General features: G+C 52.5%; 1 protein-coding gene across 1 annotated transcript in view; it reads left to right on the top strand.

Annotated features, from left to right (window-relative positions):
• The window catches only part of LOC115325088, a 60,689-nt gene that overhangs the window by 35,376 nt on the left and 12,369 nt on the right, over positions 1-12,944 (top strand). Inside the window, exon 4 of the mRNA XM_040216758.1 lies at positions 9,748-9,846. Coding sequence (XP_040072692.1) covers positions 9,748-9,846 — 99 coding nt within the window. The remainder of the gene's footprint in view (positions 1-9,747; positions 9,847-12,944) is intronic.

Below are 12,944 nucleotides of genomic sequence, written 5' to 3'. Positions count from 1 at the left end.
CTCGTTTGTTGAGGAAGTCTGAGAGATGGAGTTGGGGTCCCGAGCAGGAGGCGGCTTTTATTCGTGTTTCCAACGCTCTGGTTGACACAGCCAACTTAAGGCTGCCCGACCTGAACCGGCCGTTCGTGATTCAGACTGACGCCAGCAATCTGGGTCTCGGGGCAGTTTTGCTCCAGGAACACGAAGCCGAGCTCCGACCGGTGGCCTTTGGCAGTCGATCGTTGACGCCGGCGGAGGTCAACTACAGCACCACGGAGAAGGAGTGCCTGGCGATCACTTTTGCCCTGTCCAAGTTCGACATGTTTGTCGATGGAACCACCTTGGTGGTAGAAACGGACCATATGGCACTTGTGTGGTTGCAAAGGCTTCGCGAACCCTCTGGTCGTCTAGCAAGGTGGGCCCTGACGTTGCAGCGCTATACCTATGTGGTGCGCTACAGGAAGGGGAGCGCGAATGTCGTGGCGGACGCCTTGTCGCGTGCCCCCGTTTCTTGCCCGAACCCTCCCGCGTCCGACGCCCCGGCTCAGCACGTAGCGCCGTTGGCGCCGCGTGAAGCCGAAAGCCAGTCCCAAAAGGAGGCGATTCCGCCACATTCCTCGGACGAAATCGTGAACCACCTGAACCTGATTAGTTGGGTGGGGATTGCGTTCAGCAGAGAAGAGGTCCTCAAAGCTCAGCAGGGTGATCCTTTGTGTCGAGAGATGATCGACGAGCTCAAGAAAGAGCTGGACTCCGCGGAGTCGGACGGCGCGGCCGTCGGGCGAATAGCAGCTGGTAATGCTGTGGAAAACGCCGAGCACCGAGAAACTGCTGGTATTGCAATTGGTGCGTTGGATTCATACCTGCTTGACGCTGACGGACTCTTGCTGCGGTACATACCATTCGAGAACGACACTAATGCGTTCAAAGTGGTCGTACCCCGCAGTCTTAAGGGCGCACTTATGCGCTTTTATCACGACACGCCCCTGGCAGGGCACGCGAGTGGCCCCAAGACTTATTTCAAGTTGTGTCACTTCGCCACCTGGCTGGGCATGAAGCGCGACGTACTTCAGTATGCGCGTTCGTGTCACCTGTGCCAGAGCCTCAAGCCACGAAGCGGCAAACCCCCGGGCCTCCTGCAGCCAATTCAAAGCCAGCAATCTTGGTCTCTGGTGGCGTGCGATCTGGTCGGACCCTTTCCAAAGAGCCCGAAAGGACACCAGTATTTGCTGGTTGTCACCGACCACTTCAGTAAATGGGTAGAGCTTTTTCCTCTGCGCAAACTGACGGCCCGGGCAGTGCTGGACAAGCTGATGGAGGTGTTTTCTCGTTTCGGATACCCTAAAGCTTTGATTTCTGATAACGCCAGCATCTTCACGGCAAAGGTATTCGCCGATTCCTGTGCAGCCCTTGGCATAAAGCACAAAAGGACGACGACGTACCACCCCCAGTCGAACATCACCGAGCGTGTCAATCGCAACCTGAAGCCTATGCTTGCAGCGTATGTGGAACGACACCGGGATTGGGATACCTATCTACCCGAGATCGGGTTTGCACTCCGCTCCACGGTGAACAGATCGACAGGTTTCAGCCCTGCTCTCCTCAATCTTGGGAGGGAGCTGCCGAACCCCATGGATCGGGTCTTGGCGGCTACAGGCGACGGGGGCGGCGCGCAGCCAGCCTATACTGACTACGCCCGGCGGTTGCAAACGCGGATGGAGGCGGCCCTGTCGAAAGCCCGCCAAAATCTGTACGCAGCCAGAGCCAGTCAGAAGGCTCAGTACGACCGTTCACACCGGGATGTCCGCTATCAAGTGGGCGATCTGGTGCTCAGACGAACGCACGTCTTGAGCGACGCTAGCAAAGCCTTTTCTGCTGCGCTGGCACCGAAATGGTCGGGCCCCTACCGAGTAAAAGAGACTGTTTCTCCTCTCGTGTATAGACTGACGGACCTGCAATCCAGGGACGTTGGCGGGCCGGTGCACGTCGGCGATCTCAAACCGTACATTAGCAGGGATGACACGGCCGAGGAAACGTGTCGCATGCGTCAGCAGACACGCACGAGGCGTTCCCGTGACGGCCCCTCTGGGCCACAGCCGCGCTACAATCTGCGGAGTTTTCGGTCCTAATGTCCGAATAACTTCGTATGACTGAGGCCATAGTGCTGGCTATGTCGTCTGCCCAAGCCGCTTATAGCCAACGGACGGGTTTCCGGGGGCTAGAAAGTCGGATAATGTGGGCAGCTTCCGTGTCTGCTGGTGGGGTGAGCTCTGTACTTTTTCTCAGAAATTCTCCCCCTTGGACTCCGCCGCAGAGCAGACCCTAGTTGGTTTACTTTGCGTGTGGACAAGGAAGAACAAATGGCTTTTCTTTGTGTGTCTCCTGCCCTCCCTTGTCGGCGGTAGAAGACAGACCCCAGCCATGTCGTTGGCGCTTTCGGAATGACTTCTTCCCGGCTCGACAGACGAACCCCCGGAGTGTTTGGGGGTGCCGTCAGGTCTGAGCCGCTTTTGCGCAAGGTCCATCATGGAGGCGCGCGGCAGTGGCCTGGAATGCCGCTGCCCCCCTCTGGTGGAGGGGGACGGGTGAGCCAGGCGGAAGTGCTTTCCCCTTTTGGGGAAGCTTGCCCCCTCATCTCGCAGACGAGGCGTCTTTTCGTAGCCTTTGCTCTCCGCCGCCCGAAAGAAGGCTCGAGCGGCATGGCCTAGTTTTGCCTTGCTGCTTGCCTAACGGTGGGCCACCAAGAGATTTATGTGGCTCCTGTCGGTTGCCGACCCCGTTTGGAGACAGCAACCTTTCCCCCGTTGAACTTGCGTCGGTCCGCAGGCTCGTCGTTTCCGTTTTGAAATGGCTTGAAGCCTGGCCGACCAGGACCTGGCTCGCCCGCTCCGTGACACCTGATACTCGCGGAGCGGAGCGGCCAGGGACGGCGGGCCACTTTGTGACTCTGGAGGCCACCCGTCCCATTGGAGGGGTTTGCCAGAAGCCACCATGTCGCCGACCGCCAAGCACGCAGGGTCATCGTCGTCAACATCTTCGCCGTCTTCGCCGTCGCCGTCGGGCACTCGGGCCGGAGGTCAGCGTCGCCGGGGTGGCCGTGGCGGGCCGAGGATGGAGCTGTCGCCGCCGTCGTCTGTGTCCCGGGCAGGAGATCGACGTGGGCGCCGTCGCCGGGATCGTCGTGACGGCCCCGGGCAAAATCGGATCCTGGGGAGCGGACGGGGCTTGCCTGCCCCACGTTCGGCAACTCCTGTCGGGCTCTCTGTGGCCACCTGGACCTCCCAGGACGGCACGGAGCCCCCTCGGTTCTACGTCTCGAGAAAGCCCTGGGGGGACCAGAGATGACCGGAGCCGGGGCATGCACTCGACCGCGTCCCCTGGCCGTTCCGGGGCCGCACGGTCAGCGAGATGGACACCCGAGCGCGCGGTGCCTGCCTCCCGTCTCGGCCGGGGGACATCTTTTGCCGCGTCTGCGGCGGGCTGCTTTTTCACGGCGACGGGCACGACCGGTCGCTGTTCCACCGGAGCCGGGCCAACGGCGGGGACGGCGACATCATCGGGCCACGGCGCGTGGACGACCCGGCGGAGCACCCGGACGCCATCCGCTGTTTCGGCCCCCGGCTGGCCCGGGACCCAGTGCTTGCTGCCGCCGCCCTGGCAGCGGCCGAGCTCCAAGGGGTGGCTGCTTCGGCTCCGGCAGCAGTGGTACCGGGACCGCAAACGCCGCCCATCGACGAGCAGGCCGGGCCCAGCGGACTCCAGGACCTGATCGACGTGGATGTTGACATCGACCTGTTTTGACCTGGAGGCCGCTGGGCAGAGACGACGACTTCGAGCCCCTTTGGCCTCGGGTAAGCCTGCTATTCCTTTTTTTTTATTTATGAGAGCCGGTGGGCCTCCCTCTTACATCGGGGAGGCGCACCAAGCGTTTTAAGGAGGGTGGGATGTGGGGACCGTTGGTCGCCCTTCCCCGATGGCCGGTATAAAGGCCGTGGTTCGGGACGCGCGGCCTGGTTGCCGTGAGTTTTAACCTGTTCGTGAAGCGTAGGAGAGCCGCCTGGCTTGGGGGGCTCTCCTCCTCACTTTCTCCCGGGGGGACCTTTTTCCGTCCCCCCGCTCATCCGGGAACCTGGTTGTTTCGGGTGAGGACGACGCCCGCGGGGGGGGGGGGGGGGGTCGACGCACGTTGCCGACTTCGGGAACGTGGGGGACTCCTCCCGCGGATGCGATAGAGATCGGACGTGTCGCGAAGGACTTCCTTTGCCCGCTCCGGACTGCGCTCTCGGGACGGTGTCGACAGGGTGAGCCTTTCACCTGACCTTGTCGGCGCGGGGGTTTTGGGGACAGTGTGTCTTTTGGTGTTCCAATAAACACCGTTGGACCCAGTCCTGTTGTGGTACGTGCTCCTCCTTTTTAGAGAAGCGATCAGTTGTGCGGCCGACGTTCGGACCCGCCCGTAGCGGTGTTCTCGAGAGAAAGCTGCGGGGTGTGGGAGTAGGGTTGGCGTCTCCCGATTAGAGACCGCCGCTGAACCCTTCGGTTACCACAACCCGTGACCATCCCACACTCTATATAAGAGACCGCCGCGACCTCGTCGAGTCAGTCTCGCCCCAGCGCTCGATCCTGCTGTTTTGCTGACATCGACGCCTGCGACACTAGCCTTTCTCTAATTCTTTTTTGGTGGCACAACTTCACCCATTAAACGCTAAGTTTCTTCAGTTATTCGCCGCCTCATATTTTGTTATTTTTGACAATATCAGTAAACACTGCCACTTAACCCCAAGCGGACATTATCAAAGTTGGAATAAACCAAAGAAAGCTCGAGCTGGAGCTGTTGTTGACTTGCTCCACTCGAGCGATTTGAAAAAAAAAAATCCTGAGTCTTCGTTAAAAATTGTTAAAATTAAGTTCCAAAAAAAGTTGCAGCAAGATTTATTGGTTGATTCTTATATGAAGCGTTAGCATGACCCATGGAAACGTCACACACGTCTCCCTTTGTGAAACGCAAAGGCTGAACCCTTCACTTTTTTTTCCTTTTTGGTTTCTCTTTTGATTCCCCTATTTGTTTGCTGCCTCTTTTTGGCCTTGTTACGGGGTCAGTGTTAGCGCTTCCCAAAGGGCGACGTGTGTGGCGTCTCCCACTGGTCATGCTAACGGATTCCCTAAGAATTCCCCAATGGTGGCTTCTTAGGGAAGTTTTAGGCTCAGCACTATATCAGAAGGTGTACTAAATAAACGAGTCAGCTAAGTTTGAGACGTCGTCCTGTCTTTTTTTGTCCCTTCTAGCCTTTGATGGTTATTCACTACCCCAGTCTGAGGTTAATTCACCCTGATCACCAATGAATTTCCTGTAATTTTTTCACCCCATTTCTGTACTCTGCGCCTGTCAGAGAACGTCGACGCGCTTGGATACACTCATCCATGTCGCTCGTGGAAAGAACCACATTCGTATCACTCGTCGAAGAAATCGTATCCAAATCACTTGTGGAGAGAACCGCATCCATAGTTTTAACTACACGCACACATCAAAGCCGACGCACCGCTACTACGGGATCCCAGAACTGAGAAAAACAGGGGACGGCAGAGCGGCAACTGCACGCGCGCACAGTGGTGTCACAAGGGCGGTAGGGTGGTGGGGGGGCGGGGTGCGCCCCGGATGCACACTCAGGGGTGTGCAGCTGGGCAGTGAAAGAAAAGGGGTCGAAGGCGGGGGGGTGTCGCGGCGGGCTACGGCACGAGTGCCGCTGACCCTAGTCACGCCACCTTGTCCGCATTCAACCACGCTCGGCGCAAAGCCTCCTTGATAACAAAGCCCTAGTGCTGAATGAGATGGGGCCATGAGAGGAAGTCAACGCTGGGCCCAGATTGGACGCGAAGATTATGTCGGGTCCAAACGTCGCGCTCAGTTTAAAACTGACTGGAAGGTGAGCGCTGATGCAGCGCTCGTATTCAATCTGTGTCTAACGATGGTGTTCTCTGTTGATGCGATCTCATTCAGCACTATTGATTTTTTTTTTGCTAGGGGGTGGGGTGCGGCGCCCCCTCCTCTCTGGCTCCGTGGCAGCTGTCTGTGTGACCTTGACGTTTGTTTGTTTTCCATGAAGGTAAATGTTTGACTAACGCAAGGTGTGTGGACTGCATTGTGTACGTCATGTGCCTAGATGGAGCACGGGACATGAATTGGAGACGAGTGCTTCCTGTGCGGCTGACCTAGACGTGTGTTCGAGATGATCTCCGCTGGAAGAATTCGAGCCCTGACCTAGCGCTGCCGGAACGTTCGGCTGGGTCTGCCGAGTGTTGCTTAAAACACGCAATGAAATACATGTCGTAAGTGGGGAAGAGAAGTGGAGGAGCGCGGTAAGAGGAAATGGTCACTTGCAGCGGCGTAGACTTTCCATTTTCCCAGGGGGGGGGGGGTGCTGCGCGTTATTTTTCGCCAGAACTGGAGATTGAAACTAACGAAAACACGCTGGAATTCCATTTCCCATGTATTTTGTCAATAAAGACAACGTGCGCGTTATTTTGTTTACATGCCGCTACGTCTCGGTAAGGATCATGGCCCGGGGGGGGGGGGGGGGGGACGAGCCCCGTTGCCTCCCCATAGTCTACGCCTAGGGTCATTTTTGCGACGAAGCTCAGCCCCGCAACTGCTCCTCTTTCCCGAACAAACGACATCTTGGCCCTGCTTTCCTCCTACCTTGGGGCAAGTCTGGTAGTGTTTAGTCGTCAGAAAACAGCGTACCCTTCTAGATAACACTTTTTAATTTTCTCAAAAAATGACTGAAAGGACTTTATTTGTAGCCGCTAAGTTGTTACTCGCACTGATGCGGTGCATCTTCCCAATCCATAGAAAACGTAAAACAGCCACTCCTACGAGTAGCAGGAGACTTCCACGTTCGGTTTCCGAATGCCTGATTTTGGCGTTACTGCTGCTTCTGCGCGAGCAGCAAACGACAATACTGCTCACTTTGATTGGAAGGAGATAGTGGGTCGAGACAAATGCAGCTAGCGTTTGCGTCTACTCCCTTTTCTGCTAATTGTAACACGGTGTAACTCGAAGATCTGTTTGGCACCCTCTGCGCAAGGCGCAAACGAACTACAGGGTGAAACAAGGAGACGCCAGGCTTTTTAAATCGACCAGAAAATTCGGTTTCTTAACCTATCGAGCTACGACTCTGTGCAGCGTTGCCCACAGATGTTGCATTTTTTTGTAAAATTTGCAAAGAGCGAACTTACCTGGGAAAAAAGTAAAGAAAGAAAAAGGCTTAGCTCCTATGGAAACGCAGCGACGCCACCGGTCTTCAAACAACACGGCGCCGTTTCGCACGGGAGACAAGAGATGGCGCAACGAGCGCCGCCAACGAACGAGCATACTGCGCCAAGAGCCAGCATCTTCACCAGACAATCTTTCGACTCAAAAGCGGCGCGCGTTCAGCAGGCGGCAACAGACGCAGAAACAGAAACAGGCGCGGTAACAACAAGGAACTGCTGTTCCTTGTCTGCTAATTACGCCGGCTCTCGGCGTCGTCTGCTTGTTCGTTGGCGGCAGTTGGCGTCGCGACCACTTGCGCCATCTCTTGCAGACTTGGACGTAGTTCAACTACTCTACTCAAACTACTGTAGTTTAACTACTTGTCAGAGTAACTTGGTAACTTTCAATTACAGCTCTATTTGGGTAATTAGTAGTTTGATTTAACTACGTTTTTCGGGTAACTTCTACTCAAATTACTAACTACTTTCGAAATTTAATCCTATTTTTTTTTTTCATCACAAACGTTTGAGTGCACAAATAAATAAGACGCTGGCAGATGAAGTGGCATTCACGAACAAGGGGCCCCCTCACATTCCGTTCCCACGCACTTACACTCGGCAGCCATAGAAACTGCATCACAGGCGTCCTTGGGCCAAGGTGGCTACGACGAGCAGCCAAAACATAACACCGGCGCGCACGAAGGCAGGCAGAGATGCTTGACAAGCATTGGTCGGGTGTTGACCTGATCCGGTAACGCACGTAAGCGCCGCGTTTCCAGCTGCAAACGTGAAAGACGGGGACACTCCGAGGGTTGTTGCTGTTTTCATGGTGCGCCGTTAGTGAGTTCTGACTCAAGTGGTAGGTTCCACGGTAGCGCCACTGGGATGACCTCGCAACTGGGCGTCTGTTCTCATGGTCGCCTCGTCGTCAGCGCATACTCCCTTGCAAAGCGGAGTCCCCCGCGCCTAACCGCAGACACGGATAATCCGTTCATGGGAGCACGTTCACGCTTCCAGCTGCAACTGTACGAGCGCCGATGCTTGTTCACGTAATCCTTCGCGTCCTTCCGACCTTCCACGCCAGGGAGACCTCCTCTTTGTTGAAAACGTTTTACTTGTCAGGCGCGTCAGGATACCGTAGTCGCCGGCGAGGATTTCGAGTCACCCTTGGGAGATCTTTTTCTTGGACCCAACGTCAACAACAAAAAACAATTTTTTTTTTTTAAAGTGGCGTAGCTATAACATTGCAACGAGACGCGCAGTCGTCCGAATGATCTCATTGTCGTGGCGCGAGACTTGATCCCTTGACGGTCAGGTGCACTCGCTCGGCGAAATCTCCGAATGTCGAGATAATAAAGAGGGGCCAGTCATAACAATCTCAACTTTCCGAAGAAAAAAAGAAAAGAAAGAGGAGTGTTTGTTATAAAAGACCCTCTAGGCCGAGGCAAGCCTCACATGTTTCGTCATGGACACCAAAGATGCCGACACTCGCTTACCCGACCCTGCACAGCCTGCTTCTGAAATTGAACGCTGTCTTCGCATCCAGCGCCACGGTGGAACGTCTTTTTAGCTTGACCGAGGACGTTAATAGAAGGAAAAGAGGAAAACTCTCCGATAACAACTTTGGAAGACAGTTGCTTCGGCGAGCGAATAAACTATTTTAGAAGTCATAAAATGACTGCATTTATTTCCGGCTCGCAGGGTTTTTCACTGATCAATACTTCTGTTCATTTTGCTGCCACAAAAACATAAAAAGTAACTTCGAAAGTAACTTCAAAGTAATTCGCTACTTTTTTACAGTAGTTAGTAGTTTACTCAATTACTATTACGAATGCGTAATTTCTACTCTACTTCAACTACTTTTGGCGTCGATACTCAGTAACTTAACTACCTTTTTTGAGTAATTTGTACATGTCTGAATTCTCTTGTCTCCCGTGCGAAACGGCACCGTGTTGTTTGCAGACCGGTGGCTTCGCTGCGTTTACATAGGAGCTAAGCCTTTTTCTTTCTTTACTTTTTCCTCAGGGAAGTTCGCTCTTTGCAAATTTTACAAAAAAAATGCACATATGTGGGCAACGCTGCATAAAGTCGTAGCGCGATAGGTTAAAAAACCGAATTTTCCGGTCGATTTAAAGAGCCTGGCGTCCCCTTGTTTCACCCTGTAGAGTGCCGTATAATTCATTTTGTTTTTACCCCAACAATGTAGTACAACATTTAGCCACTTGGGGCGCATCGATTGTATCTCCTTCCCAGTAGTGTCGTTGCGTCTTCACCCCGCCCTTTGATTACTCGTTCACATTCTGTTTAACCACATCACTACTTTTTGACGATTTTCATTAATGAAGTTTGTCGTTCTGGAATTTCTTTGTGGATAAATTCATGCCGTGTGAATGAACGTTAATATGCGTAAAATGTATAATGTTTCATTTATAGTTGAGTGCTTTGTTTTAGCTCATAAAATGTACCTTGGTGTGTTTTTTATTCATGGCAATATTTCATTTTTTTTTTGCTAAACAGAAGAATATTTCCCGCCGGAGAAAAAGGAGCAAATTCTGTATTCCGACATGGAATCATGCATGGTAACACAAGATCCGAATACACATTTTTCTAATAATGGTAAGTACGAGAAACTAAAGTGATCGCTCATTAAATGTGATGTACTAGGTCACATCTTTGGCACTTGTTGAATGTGTCATGTGTCACATCCTCGATTTTCGATAAGTACGACTGTTGACGTCTTCTTGTTCATCCCATTTTGTACCCTCGATAGATTGTCCCACGCCTAGAATATTCTGGCAGGACATATGTGTATGTATTTGATTATATGGCCAAGTACCCAGATATAGACTGATAGTCCTCCACCCAGCACAACGAAGTAACCGACAGAACTGTGCAATTTCCAACAGTACCTCCGCGCACCAATATGAGAAATAAAATTGTCGGCGTCTGCGGGGCCTACAATCTCGATTACCTCTCAATTCACCAAGTAGTCCGAAGTTGGGACCTGAATTCCCCATTCCCTTCCCAGTTTTAACCGCAGATTTCATAACCTGACAAGAACATCGAAGTATAGGGTGCTTCAAGTCACCAGGCTCGATCTAGAATGGACCGTAAAAATCGACGCCTGCACGTAGAAATCTAAACTTTTTGTCAAAGGTGTATTGCACAGGTCGGTTTTTATCTTAAAATTACAAAGCGGTGCTTTCTTTCTGTAACAAATAATTCCAAGAAACTTGGTTGGGTCTACGGCGGCCATTTACGCTGACGACAGAAATCCAGTAGAGGGTGTGTTTGGCGTTCGTACTGATAGATGGCGCTACCTCCTTATCGCGACGGATCGCGACCACCGTAATTTCTTAAAATGAACATAATCCTTTTGAAATGTACCTTTCGTTAAAAATTAAATGCGGACAATAAAAGCAAAACTTAATGTAAAAAAAACGCGTCTGCATAACGACGGCGCTTTTGCTGCCAACGGGTTTCGTCTGCGTGTCGTCTGCTCTCTTTCGCTGTTCGGCTGCACCTTCAGACGCTGCTTCTGACGCCATCTATCAATACGAACGCCAAACACACCCTGCTACTGGAATCCTGTTATCTGCGTCGCTGCCCGCCGTAGACCCTGGCAAGCTTCTTGGCCTTATTTTTTACAGGAAGGGAGCTACGCTTTGTAATTTTACAAGAAAAAACCGACCCGTGAAATGCACCTTCGACGAAAAGTTTACATAGCTACGTACAGGTGTAGATTTTTACGGTTCATTTTAAATCGGGCCTGGTGACTTGAACCACCCCATATAGATGACTGTTTAAGCCTAAATTTTCCGAGATAGCACAAGCCCGCAAAACCCTGAGTTAAAAGAACTGTTTTGACCAAGAAACTTCCACAGGCACATGTTTGACTTCGATATTTTCTTCTCAACACCAATAAAATTAAAACTGTTTATTTTACTTATGCAAATGGTTTGATAACAATACTGCTAAATGTCTTAATTACATTAAATCAGACGAGAAACTGCAATGCGGAGGGCAAGTGCGTCTGCTTCTTGCGCATGGGGTAGCGGTGACGTCAGAACGCCGAGCCCTGATTGGCTGATCGCGCCCCCTATCTGAGCGTCGTCTGCTCCTTTGCAACGTCGTCTGCTCGCAACGTCGTCTGCGTGTGTCTTACCTTTCCTGCGACTTTCGGAAGTGCAGAGGCCAGATTCACGAAACGATCTTACGCAAAAAATGTGCGTAAGACAAAACTTAAGAACAAATTCGTATTCACGAAACGAAATCTTCGTGAGTTTTGCGCAGGTTACGACGAAATCCTACGATAACTCCGAAGCTGTCTTACGCATCTCTTAAGATCAAATTAGCATGGCCGAGAGAGTCGCGGTCGCGACGGCCCACGGGCGTTTATTGTTCTACGTGCGCTTCTCACGCGTCCCGACTTCAAGCAGCAAAAAAAAAGTAAAAAAGTACTTGAAACAGACCACGACGAACAAGAACGCTGGATCCACAAACACCCGGGAAAAGCTCCAACGGCCACGATTCCACCGAACGCGACCAAGCGAGTTCGGCAGTTAGGTCTAGCAGGCACTCCGCGACTCGGCGACCGTCTGCCCATGACCGGCTGGCCTGCTGAATGGAATATGCCCGCGCGACCCTTGTGAACCCTTCCCGTATTATACTTTGATCGCTGACCTCAATTTTATATTAAGAGGTCAATTTCTTCATATTGTTATCTCCTTGTTTCCCAAGGCAACGGTGATTCTCGCCGGTGAAAAAGCGGTGAATCTTCGACAGACGCAGGAAAGGTAAAGCAGCCATCGCTTTGACTAGCAGACTCAAAGCAGACGACGTTAACTGCGCCAACCCGCCGACACCGCTAAAGAATGAGGGGTCTCGCCGCACATGAAAGGAGGGAAAAAGTATTTGGGAGGGAACTTGAGGACACTAACCACCCTCACTCTCGGTTCTTAGGAAACAAACCTCGGCGCCTCGGGACACCTCGCCAGTGAGTCCTTTGACTTCCCTCCTTGATGCGCGTCTGCTAGTTGTTCGACAAAAACAACGTAGCGTTCGAGTTATTTTGTCTGCCCTCTCTGAAAGGCTAAGTCGAGCTCGCTCGTAAAGACCTGCACTTGCGAAAGTCGCAGGAAAGGTAAGACAGACGCAGACTACGTTGCAAAGGAGCAGACGACGCTCAGATAGGGAGTCGCGATCAGCCAATCAGGGCTCGGCGTTCTGACGTCACCGCTACTTCCTTTCTCATGCGCAGAAGACGAAAATGAGCCCACTGGCGAGGCGTATTGCTGTAATAACTGAAGAACGTGCAGAAATAGTGGTGGTGTGCAGCCTGAACAAATATATATGGTACATTATATTCTGTCGTTCTGGCTACCTTGTTATTACAGCAATAGCTGCGATGAAGTTTTCCCATCTAGCCCCGCCCCCCCCCCCCCCCCCCTCGACCTAATGTTGGCGTACGGCGGTCGTCGTCGATATCGCTAAAAGACTTAACAAGAAATTTCCGAAAACCCGCCGCGATTTCCACAGGATTCCACCCGAGTCCAGGGATCGCGAATTGAGCGTGATACCACAGGGCCACGCCAAGAGCTTCAAAGCGCCGCCTAACAAACTATATATGTATAGAGGAGAGCTGCACAATGGTTTCCGAGATTTTGGGCGCGCAAGACTTTTCTTAACTCCCACGCAACGCTCGGCTACCCAGA

The sequence above is a fragment of the Ixodes scapularis genome, unplaced genomic scaffold (assembly GCF_016920785.2).
Source record: "Ixodes scapularis isolate PalLabHiFi unplaced genomic scaffold, ASM1692078v2 ptg001200l_1__unscaffolded, whole genome shotgun sequence".
Taxonomy (NCBI): domain Eukaryota; kingdom Metazoa; phylum Arthropoda; class Arachnida; order Ixodida; family Ixodidae; genus Ixodes; species Ixodes scapularis.
This window is presented reverse-complemented; position numbering and strand designations above follow the sequence as displayed.